This window comes from Chroicocephalus ridibundus, chromosome 4 (assembly GCF_963924245.1).
Source record: "Chroicocephalus ridibundus chromosome 4, bChrRid1.1, whole genome shotgun sequence".
NCBI classification, from domain to species: Eukaryota; Metazoa; Chordata; class Aves; order Charadriiformes; family Laridae; genus Chroicocephalus; species Chroicocephalus ridibundus.
The window spans coordinates 38,087,816-38,109,647 of record NC_086287.1 but is presented as its reverse complement, the minus strand read 5'-3'; the positions used below and the strand labels follow the sequence as shown (position 1 = coordinate 38,109,647).

At 37.4% G+C, this 21,832-nt stretch overlaps 1 protein-coding gene across 1 annotated transcript in view; it reads left to right on the top strand.

Annotated features, from left to right (window-relative positions):
• RASGRP1 (RAS guanyl releasing protein 1) overlaps positions 1–21,832 on the top strand; it is a 43,842-nt gene that overhangs the window by 4,611 nt on the left and 17,399 nt on the right. The window contains exons 3-6 of the mRNA XM_063332659.1: positions 14,571–14,676; positions 16,840–16,902; positions 18,725–18,856; positions 19,945–20,098. Of these exons, the coding sequence (XP_063188729.1) occupies positions 14,571–14,676; positions 16,840–16,902; positions 18,725–18,856; positions 19,945–20,098 (455 nt within the window). The remainder of the gene's footprint in view (positions 1–14,570; positions 14,677–16,839; positions 16,903–18,724; positions 18,857–19,944; positions 20,099–21,832) is intronic.

Below are 21,832 nucleotides of genomic sequence, written 5' to 3'. Positions count from 1 at the left end.
CAAGTGGTATGTAGGTCTAGCAAAGCGAATTGTGGTGCATCTGCAAACAATCGTAAACTCACTAAGGACTGCTAGAATTATGATGTGTGCTGCAGAAATTTAGACACGTCATTGGGCAATTCATAGTAGTATCTGTATTTGTACATCCTCTATGATATTATGCATGTTCTTAAGCTGTGTTGGAATTCCCCAGTAGGGTATTTAAATAAATTGTAAAGTGCAACTGTTACAACTATAGATAACCTACATAATGAAGTTCCTTACAGAAGGTTCTCATGGCTACCAACAAAAACACTGTGCAAAGTTCATTCACATCATCATGCCAATAAAGGAAGAGATAGAAAAAATTTAATCTGGGAGTTTGAGGAGGGGTGGGGGTAAGCAGAAAAATGGTGGGGAAAAAAGCATGGTTGCTGAATGATTACAACTAAACTTGAGTGAGTTTCTTGCCATACATAGTACTAAAGTAAAGCTATTACACTGTACTCTAATAGTTCTATCCATACTGATGTTATATCTTCAGTCTCAGATCTGATGACCAGTAATATTTTCTGTATTATTCTAGAAATTCTTTATTGTATCTGAGCAAGTTTTATTCCATTATTAAAAATACAGAACCCCCCCAAGACATCAGCACAGATTTCCTTTGTATATTTTAAGTTTACTTTCTAGAAAAAGTGCTTGACTCATATGCTCTCTAGGGTTAAGGAGAACAATAGGCAGTAGATAGAGATGATGATGCATCACATTTCAGAATATATACTGCATCATGTTAATATTATACTGCACTTGCTAGTATTACATATACAATTACGAATACAATTCCTATACAAAGTGTGCAGCTGGATTTATGTTCCTAGACTCAATTATGCAAATTTGAAAAAAGCAACTCGTGTGTGGAAGAGGCTACTGTCAACAATGATATGTAAGGGGAAGTTGGCAGCCTTTTGCTATATATGCAGAAAATATCACAAGAAGGTCTAACCAAGAAGGCATTAAGAATTAATCCACAATTACAGCTGTGAAGAACGCAAGTATAAATTATTTATCTTACAGTATGGATAAGGGGAAAAAATGAGAAAGGGGGATAAGCAAAGTTGAAGTTAAGAGTGAGAAGACTAAGCTTTGTCACAGTGCTGTAAATGGATTCCAGGGTGTTTTGTAGAAGGACAAGTTTTGTCCAGAGAGCCAAGTTAATCCAAGACCTGTGCTAAGGAGGCGAGGAACAAAGATTGGATCTTGGAGTTAGTGATATTGTCTGTGGGTCTACAAAAGTGCTGGGTAGAAGATGACATTAGGATGTGGACAGAATAGTGTGAATTACAATGGTGGTGTTTTACCTGCTAATTACAAAAGCAGAGAGTTAGGAGGCCTTTATTTATTTATTTATTTTAGAAAAGACTAAAAGCTTATTCAGTGTAACTAACTTAAACATCTACTTTGGGATGATTAGTGTAAGCTCTTTCACCTCTCAAATTTGGTGTTCTTTAGCTTGAACTGGTGAATGATAGGCACGTGCTTTAGACACAGAAACAGTGAGCGTCGTAAGAGGTAGTAGCATGAAGTCATGTAGATGATCACTACATCTGAGAGACTGGCATTACACCAGTGTTTATTCAATAGCATGATGAGAGGGAGATGCTGAAAGTAGAGGTTTCTTCAAGTCCCATGAAAAGTTGCATCAGGATGAGCAAGATGAATCATCCTGCAAATGAATTGCTAAAAGCAAAGGCAACAGAAAAGCCAGGATGTAAACTAAGGGAAGAGTTCAGGAAAAATAGCGTGATAAGAGACTGAAGGCAGGAAGTGTCTTAAAAAAGGATATTGGTCCTGAGATTAGGAGAAGGTTTGTAGAGACTTGAGACTGCTCACATCAATTTAAAGAGGAGAGACTTGATTATATAGGAAAGTTAGTCAATACATGTTCTACATGACTTGGAAGATCTCTCAACATTATAAGTAGCTACAGTGTGCTGTTACTGCTATGATCTGGATTGACATGAGGAGCTGTAGAGCACAAGGAAATGCATTGCGTGTGATTGCTTTAGAAAAGAAGGGGAAGTGTAGCATGTAAGTGGAGCTAACAATATCTTTTAAAGATGAGAAAGTGATTGTGTGGAGAGAAAGAGAAGTCACAGTAGGGAAGTGGAGGAAAAGATAAATCAAAGAAGGGAGGAGAGTGCATAAGGAGGAAGAACAGGAGGTAGGGGTAAAATGATTGAAAAGACTAGAAAATACAGAGGCTGTAGAACGGTTAGATTCAGTGAAAACTCCCCATCAGAGGGGTTAATTCTGAACAGAATTAATTTATTCTAAATTAATCTATTCTGGAGGAAATCTTCTTTAGTGACTGTGATTCTGGAGTGGAATTGTAAGTAGAAGAGTGACTTTAACTCCTTGAATCCATGTTTTTCCATTAGGTAGTATATAAAATGCCTGGAAAAGAAAAGAATGTACTTTCAACTGGCAGACAGTTCTCTGAAATTCAATACGGCTTTGTCTCCTACTTTGTCCCCAGTTGTAAAGATACTTATTCTATCAGCTTTGTCATTGAAATCAAAAAAGTAAGGTCTAATTTGCTGGTCCACGGCCATATTGACTATTTAATGCTGACAGTTCAGTAGAACACAGGAAGCATATGCTTAGTAGCACAGCCCTACTTCTTGCTAGTTCTTCTTATGGCAATCTTTGTAAGACTGCCTAAATCCATGTTAACATATATTTAGTCCAGAAAGCGTTACAGATCAAAGAGGAAAAATATGCCAGCAGTGCTTACTTCACTGGATATCTTAATTTATTAACTGTACATCTGCTAACTATAGAAATGAAATAATGATTGTTCATAACACTTTTGACCCTAGGCTATGCTCATGCTACTGTGAGCTTGATGTTTTGACTATGTGTTAGCAAGTCAGTTTTTATTCTAGCAGATATTTTTTTCTATTTGTATCATCACTATATGTTTCTGCATGGTAAGAGGTCCCTTTTTCCTTCCTTTGGCTGTAAGCGCCTATCTTTATCTTCTAAACGTACCTTTTTTTATCTTGAGTAAAGTTTAAGCATACTTATTATTTTAAACAAATATACCTTTCAAAGATTCAATTAAATATTTTTATATGCATTCAAGCTTATACACCATGTAGGGTCGGAGGGCCTTTTCCTTGCCCACACAAAACCTTTGTTTAAATTGTTTTTACAAGTGGTTTTTTACGTTATTGCAATCAGGGCAAAATGTATCTTCAGCATAGTGTCAATTTGCTATCTCCCTGCTTTGTCTGCAGTAAAGTCCTGAAGTGTTACTTAGAACTGCCTAACAAACAATTCTGAGAGTGCACTTGAAAGTCATGATTTATACAAACACTTGTGTCTTCCTAAAAGCATCTGAGGGTCATTTAAGAGCTGAGAAATCCCTAAAGTCTCAAAATTTTTGATGTTATGAAGGTATTTCTGTCTTTAGCCTTTGACTATGAGATCTTCTTCATTCGCCTCTTACATTTAAGTACTGGAAGCATGTTTACTGTAGCACACAGAAGACCTGTGCTTATCCTACAATTCAGGCACTTCAGTTACTGCTAGACAAGATGAGTGCTCAGTGGAAAAAAAGAAATCACGAAACACCATCTTTAAATGCCAGTCACCGTGTATTGTCTCTGTGTCTGGTTTCTTAAGAGAGCTGTAAGTAAAGGGCTTAAGGAAAGCAACCGGAATATTTCCTAGAGCCTGTAGCATAATTCTATGTGGCAGCTCAGCCATGATAAACTGTTTGCAGTAGAGTTAGTTGTTTATACCGCTATGTCAATCTTCAGTATGGAAAAAAATTAAAATGAGATTTAAACTCATGGCTACTACTTTTCAAAGAAGTTAAAAATCATAACCTCGAGGATTAGCAATGTTCTTAATAGAATTTATGTGAACCTAGTGCAATTTGCAACTTCTAATGGTCATAATACTCTTAGACAGCTAGGCCTAAGAGTAGGTTGTGATGTAAATTGTTCTGCAGTGTTTGGTCAGTGCTAAACTAGCGTGTTGCCTTAATGTGTGATAAAGTGAGATGTTTGTAAACAAACCTTAGAAATTCTGGAAACCACTTCCAGACTGATCAGGATGAAAGATGCCACGGAATTGTTTTGATAGAAATCAGAAATGTGTCAAAGGTGCTGGTGCTGGTTGCTCTTAGGTGCTAGCTGCCTAAAACTGTACAAGTTAATCATAGGTAACATTTTCTAAAATAAAAAGTAACTACATTGGCAGAGCTGTCTAGTTCTGTGAACTGATACTATTTTTACAGCTCACTTTTATATAAATATTGTGCAAAATTATATTGAGTCTTTAAAATTCTTTGATAGCCATAGGTAAGTATTGCATCCATTTTACAAACAAGGAAATAGAATTCACTCATTAGGAGAACAATAGCCATCTTCTCCTCTAAATTTTAAAGATTTATCCAGTTTTTACCCTTTCAGTTACCTAGAGAAACCCACTGTACTCTTAAGTACATTCTTTCTGTCTAGTTACAGAACTAGTAAACTAGTAAAATAGTCACAGTTCAACTACTGACTTTATCCTTTTACCAAATGTACCATATGCCAAATTCTAACAGAATTTTGACTCAAAAGTGTCTTTCAAGGCATACGCACACCCACAGAAGGCAACTTTGGTCATTTACTTTTTTCTGTTACATTTGCCTGAACAGTCATTTGGTTTTATCTCACGCTCCACAAACTTGCAGGGTTCCACCCACCCCCTGCCTCTGAAACCTGGGCTGAATGTTAGGTCTCCAGTCCCCCCAAAAGTAGTTAAAGTTTGTTCACGGTATTGTTCTGTGTTAAAATGTTGTTGATCATCGTGTGTTAAGTAATCTGGCTGCGATTTGGTCAAATACAGTGCAGAAACTTTAGTATTGCTTGGCAACAGAAACTACGTTAATGATCAATTAATGACATTGTGGGAACAGAAGAGTCATTACTGCTCTGTAGAATGCATGACATTGTGGGAACAGAAGAGTAGTTACTGCTCTGGAGAATACTAAGTGCTGTTTAGCTAACTATTAAAGTTAATTGTGATTGTACCAAAACGAAAATAGATTTCTTTATTAACCTGATGTCTAGGGAAAAATTTTTCCCAAAGGAACTTTAGATATCTTTATATTTATTTTAAACTTCTATTTAGCTAATTTAACTTCAGTCTCTTTAATGTAATTTTCCGAAGTCAGGAAATAAGTAATAACAGAAAATGAAGAAAACTTAGACTTCTTGCTTTATAAAGCAGTCTCCCATTTACTTGTATTTACCACAGGGATATGACAGAAAATTCTATCTTTATACCTCTAAATATAACTTCAGAAAAAACAATATCACTTTTATTTAGCAATGCAAAAAAGCTTAGATAGCAATAGAAAATAATCCATTCTCCTGAGAATGTTCTGTGAATTTAATTCTTTCTCCTTCTCAATCTAGGTATGAAATTGAAGCAAGAAATAAGTCACTTGTTCTTTAGGCTTCCCCATGCATTTTAATGTCTATGTTATTTGGTTTGGTTTGTGTGTGCTTTAGTGTGAAGTCTTTCAGTGTTTTGCTGTGTATCGCCAAGTGTGAAGACATATTTTTGTATTCCTTTAAAAAAGTCTGAAAAAGAAGAGGCTTCCCTTAGACTGTTATGTAGTTCAGTAGATCTTTCTGTTATGCAGGACAGGCTGGAGATTAAAAGCTAGGATAACTTTCTAAACATGATACCAGTTTTTTTTTCCCCATTACTGAGGTAAGAAGGTACAAGTGTAATAGTTGGCAAAAGGCAAAGATAAGAGGGTATCTGTTGGGAGCTATTAAGATTACACTATCATTGGAGATGACTTCGGAAATCCCTGAACACTGCAGTTTTAATACTCAACTGTATATAGAGGTCATGTTAAGAAAAATGCAGGACCTTGTGCCACCTATATTGTGATGAAAGATCATTTAGAGATAATGCTGCAATATCTTTCTTTCGAAATACGGAACTCCTCTGGCAGTTCCTTTCTATTTTAACCTTTACTTTTTTTTTTTTTTTTGAAAAAGGTTCACCTTCAAAGTATTCACGTTGGGCATGGGTGAGATTGTCTTCTCCCTTCCTTCAGGAGAACCAGTTATGTTTAATGTCGATCTCCAGTATGTAGTGTTACTCTTTTTACAGTATACGTTAAAAACAAAACCAAAAAACTTGTTTAGGTTGAATGACATAGAAAATTATCAGATAACTTTACTAATAATATTAAGAAATGCCCTGCAACAGTACTTCGGACACATAAGCTCTGTGCTAGACCAACTGATACAATGGGGTCAATAAAGCTTACACTTGAACACATGTGGAGTTGTTTCTCTGATGAGAATTTGGCACACTGCAGCTAGCTCAAATCAGCAATTGGGGAGCTGCTTCTGTATGCAGATATTTGATAGTGCTACCTGGTGATTAGGTATGTTTTAAGTTTGGAGTGAAGCTAGAGGGTTTTTTTGAAACTTTGGTTCTTTTGTCCATGGTGAACAAGAGATGTTTCATCAGCCAAGCATCCACCTCAGTGGGATGGGGGAGAGAATTGGAAGGGTAAAAGGAAGAAAACTCGTGGGTTGAGATATAGGCAGTTTAAGTTAAAAAAAAAAAACAAACAAAAAAAACCAAAACCAAAAAAAAACAAAAAAAACCACACCCAAAATACAACACCAACGATCATAAAACCCAAACAAAACCAAGATAAACATGTGATGTGAAAAACTCTAATTGCTCATCACTAGCCAAGTGATGCCCAGCCAGTCCCTGAGCAGCAGCAGCCCTGGCAAACTTCCACCCAGTTCTTATCGCTGAGCACGATGTGATATGCTATGGATTGTCCCTTTAGCCATCTGGGGTCAGCTATCCTGCCTCTGTCCCCTCCCAGCTTCTTGCCCACCCCCAACCAACTTGCTGGTGCGGCAGTGTGAGAAGGCATGCCCCAGCTGCTGGGTTAGAAGGTAGTTTGCCAGAAAGTCTGTAAACACTAATTCCAGAAATATATCTAGAAGCTAGAGCAAAGACTAGGAAGCTGAGGTGTGTAAGGCAGGGAAACCTGAAACAGTAAGTCATAAATATTAGAGCAGGAGTAGATTGGAGCATGCGTCAGTAATGAAAACCAAGGCCAGGAACTGAGATCTAAGCGATCTGCAATATCTTCAAGTCCCTGAGAGGAAAGCAGCTTGGTGTCTGATAGTCCCTTACTGTTTGAACCTTTGGACGGGGCTGACTTCGTGCTTCCTTGGATCTGATGACTGGCTGCCCCAGGATCAATCATGCCGTTAGAGAGAAGCTTATTATAAAACCCTGCAGTTGTGGGATGAGTAAGGGCTAAGCGTGCAGCTGGGTTCAGTGGTCCCATAGTGATACCAGCCTCAGAAGTTTCTGATTCTGTTCTGGGAGTCTCATTTGTCTTATCCATCAGTGGTTATGCCAGCACAGCTGTGTTGCCAGGCATTGCACTCGAATTATTCAAGAGTTGCTTGCAACTCAAAAGCTGCACGTGGCTCCAGTATCATGATTTAAAGCTTTGAAAAAATCTTGAACGCTCAAATTACGTTTTGTAGGCTTTGGAGAAAAAGACTATTTGATTAAAAAGTTCTCATCTAAATTTGCTCAAATCAATATTTTAAACATGCTGTAGAACAATGTATGGGGGGGTGGTGTTAACTTTTTGTCTTGTTCTGTGTACTTGATCTGAATTTCCAAGGCTAATGGAATGCTTTCCACCCACATTTCATTTGGTTTCTCTCGAAGTACATTTTAATTTCTCAAAATCATCCCATTTCCCCTTGACAAGAGCTTTTATCTTCTTGTTTTCATTTCAAAGAATTACCCACCCAGAGCTCTTTCTGCAAGATTTAGCTTTCCAAAAGCTGTTTCTGAGAGAGAGTAATGGCTTTCCCTTGAGGTTTTTCTCCCCTAATGTTCCCTACCCTCACACAGAACAGTCTTATTATCCTTTTTGGATGCATATTAGATTCACTTGTGTCTTGGATATATCTGTATATCTGCATTGTTAATGAGTATTTGGAGGAACAGCAGTAGGTCCTTGTTGTCATCCCCCCATTCTGTAGGGAGTTTGAAGGGGGAAGCAGACTTGGAGAAAGTCAAGTTTATAGGGTCTCTTCCAACATCTGTGTTTGTTTGACTTGTTTAGGGTTCTGTTGGTGTGGGATGGATCACAAAGTAGTATGATTCTTTCCTCTCTGGAAAATACTGATTTGATATCATTTTCACTTTGGAGTTTTTCCTCCTAAGACCAATTACATGTGTAAATAAATTTATGTATGACTCAATAGTTACAAGCATGTATGGACAATAAGCCAATTTAAAAAAACAAAAAAAAAGAAATAAGCTTTAGGCACAATTCCCTGAGTATTGCGGTGCTGTCTGGTAAACATTATAGCATTCTTGTTGCACGAGGGGAACCACCACCATCCTGTATAGAATTAAATTTAAGTTGGAGAGCTCAAGACTCTACCTGCTTTCTGCTGCAGTGAAAATTAAAACAGTCATTCTTTTACCTAATTAGTGTGTCATCTTTGTAAGGACATTGTAATTAAGTTATGTTATTTCTGAAAGATATTAAGTGCTTAAAATAATGATCTGAAATAAAGAAAAATTCACTAAGGACAAGTACGAAGTTCTACAATTATGGTAATCGGTGGTAAAAACAGTATGGTGAAGTCCTTGATATACAGCATTTCTGCAGAAAAGGATCTCAGCGTGAAGATGGGTTTTTAAACTGAAAATGGTTTAATGATATCGTACCACTGCAGAAACTCTAAGAAGATAAGCATGTGCATAGAGGGATGTGTGTGCTTATTTTTATTTTTTAATATATACACATTATAAATGCACATTTACATTTATATAAATTTTATATATGTATTATGTACAGGATATTAAAAATAATATTATAACTCTGATGCTAAGACCTCCTCTGGAGTACTGTATTCAGGTTTGCTTCATAAAGGTGCAAGCTGCAAAGGGTTCAGAAAAGGACATCAAAGTTGAGCAGAGATCTAGAAAACCTGTCTTCTGAGGAAAAAAAATTGGGTGTTTTCTAGCTTAGGAAAGAGATGAGTGAAGCAATCCTTAAATAGAGAAAATATATTGATAAGGGAAAGAGAATGTTTTTTCTGTCTGCTGGGGGCCAGGCATAACGGGTTTAGGCTGCCCAAGTCACATGAAGTCTTTGATTAGACAGGAAGGAGAACTCTAGTGAAGGAGAAGCTGAAGTGCTGGAATAAATCACCTACAGAGGCTATCAAATCCTCATCCCTGTAGAATTTTAACAACAAACTAAACTGGTTCTGAAGCATACTGGCTTTGAGAAAGCTGATTCTGCATTGGAGCAGGGGAATAGAGTACATTAGCTCCTAGCTCTGATTTCTGTCATCAACTGAGCTTTCAGCTGCCATTAAAAAATAAAGGCTATTTCTAACTCAAAAAGTAAACACCCTAGTCTAAGTTGAATCTGCTTGGTGCCCCTCAGTGGTGGTGTCATAACTAAGGGGCAGGATGGTGGCTTCTTATGAATCTGATTCTGACCAAATGTGATAAATTTATTGGAGCTAAATGACTGCCTCTGATACAGGGGACCAAATTCTAAAGCAGCAATAATAAGCCTGTAGGAAGAAGACTACTATGTGTGGCGTAAGGTTTAAACTGAAGGGGAACAGTGTTTCCTATTTGTGAAGGGAGGTTCCAGGAAGTATCCATGAAATACTTGAAATATTTTGTTCCATTTTGGTTGCTTCTACCCGTTCCAAGGTTATCTTGTAGAACTGCACCTCGAGTATGGGGCAGAGACATTGACTTATGTCTGTTTCAGTTCAGTCACTAAGCCCTAGCATGTACTTCTACATGTACCTCCATATTTCATACATGTCTGTGTGTTTCATCAAGGTCTTTGAGACCTTAAGAACATCAGTTCCCCCCGTTTTCAAATCACACGCTGCTTTAATAATCTTTGCAGACATCCCCACACCATCTTCTTTCAGCCACCAGAAAAAAAACAACCACTTTACATAAATCTTGAAGCGTTCTATGTAGCACACCAGTATAGCAACCCATGACTTTCAGCTTTGCATTTAATAAGACTGCCTGGCAATTGCTTGATGCTTTCTTGCATTGCATTATTTGGTGGTACTTTTGATAGCCACTGGAAGACTTAAGGGAGTTTACAAAGAGTTTTTCATGTTCTTAGTAGCTTAGTCACTGATCACATGGTATCAGTGCTCTGTGATTCACTTCTGATTCATTTCAAGCTGTACACTAGGTGATAGAGTTGGAACCTGCTTATGAAATAAAGACAATGGTTATGAAATAAAGGCCTCAGACCTAGAAAAGCTAACTTTTCTTTCTTGCAAAATTCAGTTCAGTTAAGACATCCTTGGCATTCTTCCTGTTGCCTTATCGTTGCGCTCACGAGTGGGAAGGTCTCAGTACAACATCTTGTCTATTGAACATACTCTTTCTGTTAAGTATATTTACTGCAGGCTTGGTGGTCATCAGGACATCGTGAAAAGCAGGCAGTTTGCTCTTAAAGCCTTGCTTACTGGCTTTTGAGTGCTTTGATTCTTTCAACTATTCTAGGAACAAGTGATACTTCAGTTATTTCTAAATCACGGATTACAGGGAGCCACCATTTGGATTGTGCAATGGAGTGGCTGATGGGCTTAGATTAGGATGTTCTTGCCCTTGTGTGTTCTGATTGTCACATATGCAATGGAACTTTTGTAATTGTAGTTTTTAGTGGCTTTGTGTTACTACATAGATAATAAAATATTTAGCCCTAAATGTCTTTGTGCTTTCACTCGTGTAGTTAAATACTGGAAAAGTATATTCAACTCCTACTTCCTTGTTAAAAACATCTTCGTACAATAATGGCACTTACAGGAGGAAAAGCATGTAACCAGTGGGTTATTTGTATCTTGCTGCAGTGAAACAAAGCTAAGGCTTATGCAGTATTTTGCAGCTTTCTTTAAGGTAAATTGACTAAGTGAAACACACCCATTCCACTTTATTTAGTATTCACATAGTGGTTTTTGCTCAGCAGGGTGTGTGGTTAGAAACAGGTATACAAACGGAAATGAAAATGAGTCGCAGCAAAGTTTTAAAACAAACTGCTGGAGGTTCAAGAGACGGCTGCAGAGGCATTCAGAGACACTTGCAACACTGCCAGAAAAGCCTTCTTATTGGCTCCACCATTTGCACAAAGGTAGTTTACCATAACTTTTGTTACTTCCTTACACACAGCTCTGTTTAACAGATGAGCTCTCTGAAAAGAAGTGACCTAGTGGGCAGAGGTGCGAAAGACCCAATGACAGTTCTGAAACCCAAACTGAGCTGGAGTCTCTTCTCACCTAAGGGCCGTTTTTACCAGTTTAACTCCACAGAGTTTTTTGAATTATGAATTTGTGAAATACAAATGGAAGAGGAATGAGACTCAGTATTTTTCTTTTTAGTAACATTTGCCATATCACGGTGTATGCACTTGAAAAGTGCTTCCTTTTAAAATTGGGCAGGAAGGTGACGTTAACTATTTGATACTGCATGTGTTTGTAAAATTGTGTGCTGCTACAATTCCATGCAGGCTTGCTGTTCAGTGCTGAACTGTACAGGGAACCTTAAGAACTTTTGCTGTAAAGTGTTTATTTTGGTTTTTGAATCATCACTAATACAATGTTTTTCTTTGTGGAGATGAGCCTTTTAGTTGGGTGAGAGAATGGATAGCACAAAACATAGTACTGCTTTAATGCGTGCAAAATAATTGCATGTCATCATAATGAAGTCTATCTCTGTTGTGCGATAATTAGGTCTGGTTGTTGTGAAGCATAAATGCACTTCTATTATGCAAGAAAATACCATAAATGTGGTTGACCTAATCACTACTAGTAGGGAGCATGCTGTTTTTCTCTGCGTCTTTGTAAAATGGAAAAGGGACCTTCTAGAGGACAGGAATTCAATCTGGAACCAGGTGCCAGGTGGTACCTGTGTTATGTTGTGGCAGAGGGTTTTGGAATACACACGGAGGAGAAACTGCTAGGACAGTCAATTATTTGCTCTCTTTGTCAGCTGGAGATGATCTATACTGAGCACTTCTGAAAAGCTGGTGATTTAATTACAGCTGTATATACTTAATAGTATGTGTGCACATAACCATTTGGCTTCCAAGTTAAGCATATATTGAACTGCTTTTCTGATTAAACAAGAGCTGTTGGATGGAGGCTCTGGCAGAACACCAAGTTTTGTAAAATAGATGAAAATTGATACAGGCGTCTGTGTGCAAGAGTCTTCAGGTAATGAATGAAATTATGTGAGAACATGAACAAGGAAATCATAAACTTCAGTTCATGCTATAAAACTGAGAACTTGTAGTATAAGTCAAAAGGCAGCTCAAGAACTTTTAGTTACTTGGGGTCTATACCGCTTTCATTTATGGGGCTGTAGGACAGGCAGACTTTTCCCTCGCCCATATCACTGTGGATAGAATTGCTCCTTACAATTTAAGCGTAACTACAGAAGGTAGAGTCAGAAAATGGTCTCTGATGTTCGCTGTTGAAGATCACCTGATGCATAAAGTTGTCATTCTGGGCTTGGTAGTGCTGAGTGGGTTGCTGCATGTTCACGTAGGCTCTGCCAGAATTTACTGATCAGGATTTTTCTGCTTGTCTTGCCTGACAGTCTGGCTGTAGTAAGATATTTCAAGACTGTTTATTGTAATGAGTTTCCTCCAAACCAACTATGCTTTTGCTAGAAGAATGGAGTTACTCACACCAGGTATGATACCCAGCACATCCTCTGCTTTCAGGGCTTCAAACAGTCAGCTAAAACAATAACTTTGCTTGTAAACTACAGACCTAGGCTGTTCTGAGTTGCCTTCCCACTCAACTACACCTACTCTGCATGAAATAGAGTCAGCCTGTCTGCCAGCTTAAACTAAATTTGATGGAAGGGTGGGAATCTCAAATAATTGCTTGTGTAGAAGAGAGACATCCAGGTGGGTGCCCATGTTGGTGTAAGGTCAGCTGTGTGAGCCCAGCATTGGTTTGACTGGATCTGCTGCCTGGCCAGTTGGCCTGGGTTCAAGCACAGCATCTATTGCTTTTGTGTGGCTGATAGCTTTGAGCGTGGCTGATAGCTTTGAGCATGACTGAGGAGTTATGGTATTGTTGTGGGGAAGAGAAGAAAAGGACTTTCGGGGGAGAGTGTAGTGATAAAGGGCATGAATAAGACTATTGTGGAGAGAAGAATAGAAGAGACAGATCTAGAGGAATTCAGGCTTTATTAGTTTTACCAAAGACCCTATTTATTGTTCAAAAGGAAAGGGCTGGGCTTTGGGGTTCGCTCTTCACATTTGGTACCTTTCTGTAGAAGGGCATGGAAACTCTAGCGCAATGACTAACGTGGATTATATTGTTTTGCAAATGGGCTAAGTTTTAATGTTCCTTTTGGTGTTATGCAATTTAGTATTTCCACCCTGCCTCTAGTAATAGATTTGCAGCACGTGAAATAGTGTCTGTTTCACCTGTCTCTTCCATTTTGCCTTACTATGCATTGCTTCTGTGTATTGTTCCTATTATTGCTGCTTTAAGTAAGTGATATTTATCCTCGTAGAGGAGAGCATATTTAAAATTATTCAAAAAGGTAAATTTTCTTCTGTGTTTGAACGGGTGTCTAATTCCAATTCAAGCTACTTAAGTTCACTCATGGCAGGCTGTAGAAAAACATTACCTGTTAATATTTACAAACACTTTCACTACTGTGTTTGTTACAGAAATGGAAACTTTTTAAAATGTTCTGCTACATTTGATGTCCTTGGTCTTTTCTGAATATGGAAAAAAAAACCTCTCAAGACCCAGAAGATAGATGTAGTCTAAAAAACCTACTTCATGTGAAATCCTTGTAGCGCATAGTTCCAAGGAATGTGTTAGGACGTTTAGGTACACCACCAGGAGTATGCATAGGTTGACCTCTGGGCTTCTGCATATGTTATATGTCATTCCGTGCACATCTAGGTATAGATCCCAACCTGTGCATGTACTTTAGTGTTACGTATGTCAGCTGTACAAAAAACCTCACAAACACTTCAGAGTATTGCCATTCTGTTTGATAAGCCCAGTCATGCCGCTGACTGACCGGTATGGATCAGTAACTGAATTCTTTTGCTCCGCAATTCATTAACTTGTTTCAAAGGTTATACTCCTCTGCCTAAAGCTAAGCATTTAAGTGCATTGCTGGTCCAAGATCATTATGTATAATTATATGGATATTTTGAGTGCTTTTGAGACACACTTGCTTTTTTTGCTTGCCTTTTTTAGTTTTGGTAAGGGTTTTCCAAATCCTGGTACTGAAATATAGCTGTTGTTATATAGCTCTCATCAGAACAATGATGCGCTTCCTAAGTAAGTTACTGCTGTTTTTTAAATAGCGTAGGTCAACAGGCCTGATTAGAATTAATATTCTGGAAAAGCCTCTTGCAAGTTGTTTACCAAAGGTGTACTGAGATTTCAATATGAATACTCCTTCTTTTTTTTCAGATTTAGAAGGAAATGCATATCAAAACAACCAGCTGCTAAAGATAATTCTGGCTATGCATCAGTTTATCATCTCCTCTGCAGACATGCTCCAGAAACTCATTGATCTATATCCTTTGTAGTATTCGCCTGCTCTTAAGGTAATATTAGATAGCTTGACAACTTTGAAATGGGTAAGTAGAGGATATTTAATCAATGGGAGTATTACTGTTCCACGAATTAAACAATACACTTGTTCTTTTCAGTTTTTGGTGCTATAGTGTGTTTTTGTTTGGTTTAGGGTTGGGGTTTTCTGGTTGCCTATTTGGTTTAGTTTGTCATCAAAAGAGAAAAAGATGGAACTCCAATTCAGATTTTAAGTAGGATAAATCACCCTCCATTTGCCATGGAGGGAATACCTAGCAGATGCTAGGTTAATGTAGGCACCTCAGTTAGGTAGAGTGAACCTGGGCTTAAGTTTCCGATCCCTTTCTCTCTCTTTCTGTCCTCCATACAAGTAGAAGAGCAAAGAACAAAAGAGTAATTTTTGAAAATATTCTGATTGTATCATCTGGAGATGAAAACTTTCAACAAATATTATTTCTCACTCACATACTCAAAATTATGATGCAGTGAAATAAATCATAAGCTTTTCCTTCCTATTTGTTCCCATTTTGAACTGGCTGGCGGGACTTACACATGTGTGTTTCAGGCTCATTAGATTTTTCACAACGAGGCTACTAGATCAAATTGGCAATACTAGCCTTTCTTGGGAGTTTTTAATTGAGGAATATATTAACTGACTTCTTAGCTTTACAGAATGTTTACTCCTAATTAGATGAGCACATTACAGGAGTAGCAGACCTGACGTGCTAAAAATCTCCAGCCAATTTTAGTACAATTTGATTTCGATAATAATTTCTTCTCCCAAACTCTGTATCTTATTGGCTTTTAAAAGCAGCATCATTTACAACAGAGCTTTACTGTAGTGGTGGATTCTGGGTGTCCTGCTGCTTTTCTAACCACAAGTGTTAGATCAAGCGTACTAAGCTATAACTGTGGTGTAGTGTTGCATTTAAATTAGGCTCATGCACTCTTTGAAAATGGAGCAAAGTGATTGCTTGCATGTTTCTGAGAAGTAATGCATTCTACAGTCAGAGAAGTGATTCAAACTTATCAGACGTGCATATTTTGTAAGCTTGGTTTTTGACTCTGTGTATAGCTCCCTGTAAAGAGATTGAAAGGTAAAGACCATTTTGGATGTATCAGATAGTCTGGGTTCCTGTATTTTGAAAACCCTTGCAAATGTCCTAGTTTCACCATTTTCCATCCCCTAAATTATGTGAGTGATTTTACAGGGCTATGGGGGATCTGAAAGCCATCTAACTTCAGACATTCAGTTTGGGGCCCTTCAAAATATTTGGGAATTTACTCGCACCTCGTTACTTCTATAGTCAGCCTAATTTAAGCACTTAATATGGGTGCTTAAACCGTGGATGGTATGTCCCCTCAGCTGTGGCAGATTTAGGCTGCAGTTAATTTCAATCAGATTGTGGGAGGATCCACAAGGTGTTTTCATTAAATTATGTTTTTTAGTACTGAAAATACGTGTGTAATCTACAGAAGAAGAATCAAGGTATGCATAATACATTTTCCAAATGGATTTTCAGTGTCTTCAAAAGACATTGTCTACAGTATCAAAATATGTTTTATAGAGCTAATAGACTAAAAGTATTGGTATTTCTTTCCAGTTATCACAGCAAGTCAAATGAAAACTGTCACGGAGTTAGAAAGGTGAGGTTAGCAAGGAGAGGCATTTCACATTTTTCACTACCATTGTATACAACTGGTTATGTTTAAAAGAAAATAGCATCTTTTTTGGAAAAGCTCCAATGAATCGTACTTAACCAAAAAGGATTTCTTCATAAAAGCAGTACTTGATAAATTTGGTATTACTGTTTAAAATTTTAGTGAGATGTGCAAGTGCATAAGATTTATTAGAAATTTTGAGACATGTCGCAAAGAAACATAGGTAGAAAGCAGAATCGTTTCAGTACTTAACGCTACTCAGTACTTGGGCAGCTACATCAGTATTACTTATGGTAGTTATATTTACAATAAACTTTTGCTAATGATCTTGGAATATACTTCGTATACACTCACGTAAAACCCTAATCTGATATTATATGCCATCAGTAGAATGATTCCTACTGTTCACAGGTAGGGAAGTATCAAGCATGTCGCATTTCATATCATACGTGAATGGATGTGGTTTTCCTTAACGCTTTTCTACCTATCTTAATGCTTTAGAAAATAAATCTTCCGTTCTGTGTGTAAAGATATGCTATTTTGTGAGGTAAGAATATTCTTGCGTGATAGCTATTACTCTGCAGCTATCCATGTGCCATATGTAGGAATGCTTTTCCATACCTTAAGCTGACATTAAAAAGAGAAACAGCTATACTGCTTCCCTTTTTCAAGGTTCACTTTAGCAGCTTTACAGAAAAAGACCCTATGGGCTTTGCGCACATCCATTGAAGTCAGTGCGTGAATTGTTGGGTCACAGTTTTGAACTGAGTCTGTGTGAATGTGTATCTTAAACACTGGTGAAAATTGACAGTGCTCAGGAATTCGTGGCATTGTGTCTAATAGTATTATATAGATCCATTAAAAAAAAATGAAATGGGATATTGCAGCTATTTTCATATTAAGCAAAACTGTTGTATTCAGTAGGTAATTCTACTTCGTAATTCTAAGTAGTCAATTGCAATGATCCTGGATCACTTTTTTTTTAATTAAGTATGGTAAAGTTTGATTTCTCAGTTTAGAGAAAACTAATAGATTAGCGTATGATATTTCTTTTTTACACAAAATGGGAAATAAGTAGTAACATTTAGGAGTTTTAAATGGTGATTTTATTATCTCAAAGCAGATTATTGGTTAGGTCAGAATGCTTTTCGTATTATGTGTGATCTGGGAACATTTTTGCTTCTGGGCAAATTCATACATACTTGCATTCATAAGAATGCGCATTTCCATTTTTCCAGCAAGCACAGACTTTTACATGCATGGGTGTATTGGGTCTAGCTGGGATGGAGTTAGCGTTCTTCATAGCAGCCCCCATGACGATGTGCTTTGTGTCTGTGAGTAAAACACACCAACATTTTCGTTCTTGCACAGCGTCTAGACTTTCTGTTTCTCACTCTGCTGCGCCCCCCCCCAGAGAGTAGGCTGGGGGTGAGCTTAAGGCTGGGAGGGGACACAGCTGGGACAGCTGACCTGAATTGCCGAAAGGCGAGTTCCATGCCATATAGCATCATGCTCAGCAATAAAAACTTGGGGGGTAGTCATTCCAAAATAGCTGTTGCTTGGATACTGGCTGGGTGTCTTGTGGGAGATGGTGAGTGAGTGCCTTTGCATCACCTGGTTTGTTGGTTGGTTGGCTGGCTTTTTTCTTTCATTCAGTTATTAAATTGTCTTTATCTTGACCCACACGTTTCTCTCACTTTTGCCCTTCCTATTCTCTCCCCCATTTCTGCTGCAGGGGGGAGGAGTGAGCGAGCACCTGGGTGGGTACTTAATTGCTGGCCAGGGTCAACCCACCACAATGGGTGACAAGTCACATATGGGAATTGAAATATAGAATATATGACTGAAGCAATTTGAGTGCCCAACAAAGTGTAGTTCTCTGAAAGTATTTTGTGCATGTGAGATTGAATCACCTCTAAACTATGAAATATATTTAATTAGTAAATTTTTCTTTGGTTAATAGATAAAATTCTGACTAGCATAGTGCATTTTTTTGATGTTCAGACCAAATAATTTCAAGTTTTAAAGGAATATATAAAATTATATAGAAGTTCATGAAGAAAAAATCAACATGCGTATTATCTAGAATTAATGTGAAAGTAGAAATTTAAAAATTGAATTTATTGCAAACATATACGTAGTATAGTTCTATATGGCATTAAGTCAGGTAGTTTCTAATTAGTTTTTAATCTTGCAATTTTGATTTTTGATAAAAGCCTAGCAAAAGCATCTATAAGCACGATTTATTCCCTGAAGCTGGTCAAGAAGAAACACAACTCATTAACAGGAGCAACTATCTAAATTTCAGCCTTACTGATGTGAAAGCAAAACCTTTACTTTTGTGTTTCTGTATTCTCAATGTGCAATAGGTATTGGATTACAGAGTTCTGGGTTATGTTCAAAATGGACTCTAAACTATCCACAACTATGGAGGAATTTCAAGAACTGGTTAAAGCTAATGGTGAGGAGTTACACTGTCGTCTAATTGACACAACTCAAATGTGAGTGCCAACGTCTCAATACGCTCGGAAAACAAACTTTTGCTCCGAATTTCCTTTATTCCTATACAGGGTCTCTCTAGTATAGCAGGATAATGGTTCCTATAGTGGGTTAATTTTAATAAGTCATATGCTATCTATCTTAGAAGAGCTTGTAGACCATTATAGGTGAAATATATCTATTATCTAGAGGAACAGAATGCCTTTCAAGAATGACTTAGGTTGAGGGTAACTGCTGTGTAGACTTTGTGCTGATTCTCTATGCTAGATAAATTTTACTAATCCAGGGAACAGAAAATTTGTAGAGGCCTGATGATTTTGAAAGATCACTTGAAGTCAATGAGAAGGGAGAATACGTTTTGACTGGGTAACAGCTGAGGTAAAAAAAGTGTGTTTATTTTTTTAACACCAAAGGTAAAAGAAGTATCAAACTCTTGATACTATTTTATATGACTTTAGTTATAAAATTACTTGTCCGGTCAAGAATAAATCCTACAGCTATACATCACATAGTTTTTTCTTGGGAAGAGAACCTTTCTTGTTATATGAAGAGTAAGATACTTCTGTGGAACGGTATAACAGTGTCAGTTCACACTTTGGTTGGAAAGGCACAGGCAAAAGCAGAGCAGAATTTGGCATACGCTTTATATATGGTTGTGAAAAAGGATATTTAATTTTTGAAATCCGATCAAATTTCATTACTCCATGGGTGAATAGCATAGGGGGACGCTGCCTACTCAGAGACTGGTCAAGGAAGTCTGTAAGAATTATTAAATGGAGGAACACTGGATGTGTTCAGTGAAGACAAAGTTATGGACAACAATTCTGGAAGTGCAATATATAGTCTTATGCTGTTTAGTAATGTAGTTGTATTGTACTTAACGTGCCACATCAATATAATAAAGACTAACAATAATGTTTTGTCATATAATCTCTAATTATAAAAGGAGGTTGCTGTTTAGAAATTCAAATAATTCACGTTTTTTGCAGTAAGGCATGAAAACAATGTTACTTTTCTATTAGGGAGAGAGGAAAAGTTTGCTCTTCAGAAAATAACTCAGGATAATTTTGTTTTAAAATTTGTCTGAAAGAAATTCTAGGGATTGGTCTAGAAAGCTGACACAGCGTGTAAAGGCCAACACCAGTAAGAAACGGAAAGTCTCACTTCTTTTTGATCACCTTGAACCAGAGGAGCTGTCAGACCATCTTACCTACCTTGAATTCAAGTCTTTCAGAAGAATATCAGTAAGTTATTTTTATTTATTTATTTATTTATTTAAAACAAAGATGTGAAGGACATAAAAAAGATGAGAGAGGGTAGTATTACAGATTAACCCTGCATTGCAAGCTGGTGGATAAGCCGGGTCTGTGTCCAGATTCTTTATGTTTTAGTAGTGTTGAAGGTGGCCAGTGGTACTTACTCTGAATACATACCCTTTTGCTGCAGTCATTTGACAGAGGGTGAGTGAACCTTTTAAGCAAGCGTGTAACAGAGTTGGGGCAAGGTCAGTTGGAAGGAAGAGGAGTAAACCATTTGATCTTCTTCCAAGAAGAACTTTTTAGAACAAGTGGTGTCATTTGGCACAGAAATAAGCAGCCTCCTTTGACTCAAATCAGTAATCAGGCTGAAAATGGGATGACGGAAACTTGGAATATTCTCCTAGAATGCTAACCTCCTGTGGCTCTGCAGCATTCTTGTGCAGTGACTAAGGGACTGTCTGTATAGAAGACTTCCACTGGACTCTGCTTGCCATTTTTCATTTTGCATAACAAATTAAAGACTAGGCATGAGAAAGCACTTGAGAAAATGCCATTTTTTTAATGTAAGAGGGGTTTAAAATATTTTTTTACACAAGCTTTCAAGTACAAAACCAGTTCTTAAGGATTTATCTCATTTATGTTTTCTGTCATTTGATTTGTTTTCTCAGCTATGTTGGTAGCTGTTAAAATGCTAAGTTCCCTATGCACCTTGGCTTCACTTGCATCCTTGTATGCTACAACATGACTTCTATTCAAACTTGAGACAGTTTACATGTAGAAGAGAAAAGTGAACATTAGACATCAAAATCTAAGATAGTTGCAAAATCAGTGTGATGACAACAGTGAAAGCAAAGTGGGATTTTTAGTTTTTTTATTTTTTTTATTTAGTGTTTTAGGTTTTTTTTAGAACATTATAATGTAAAGGTGAAGTCTTGCGAGGAAAGGGGCTCTCAATAGATTGTGGAAGATTTCACAATCGTGTGAGATCATGTTTCACAGTCATGTGTTAAGTGTACTTTATTTTGAGCTGACAGTACATGACTCTTCATGTTAAATTCAAAAAGCCATAGAACCAAAGTCATGCACAGATTGCTGCCTGTAGGCAGTAATAATATCCAAAGCTTATATAACTCTTAACATTTTCAAGCTCTGTGCAGACATAAGGTTATGATTAATGAGCATAAGAAGTATGATCACAGTCAGACTGTCAGGTGTGTTCTAGAGTTCCAACAGTTACGTACTTGTATACATTTTATATGCAGGGTCCCTGTGTAGGTTTTTGTATAAATTGAGTTTACCAAAACTTCAGATCAGAAAATAATGTGTAAATAATAAATAGCTAAATTCAATAACTCTTTGCAGAATGTGTTCATGATGTGCTAAGACACAGAATCCTTTTGTTATTCTAACATGGCAGCATATACCAGGAGAAAGGTTGCAAATGGTCAGAGGTTTGGTCATTTGAAAGTCAGAAAGGAATACTTGATCCCCTGAACATACAGAGCACACAGCAAAATCTTCCACAAGACACCATGTATCTTGCAGCAAAGAAAAATGCAGAGAGTGGTGTTCACAGGGTAATGACTGCAGGTGTGCTGGTGTTTGGGAACCATTTTAATTTATAGTTATAAAATACAGGGAGGTTACACTCTTTTGTAAGAATCTGGATTCTGCTTTCCTGATGAGGCTAATAAGTTAGTCATTGCAATACCAGAATCT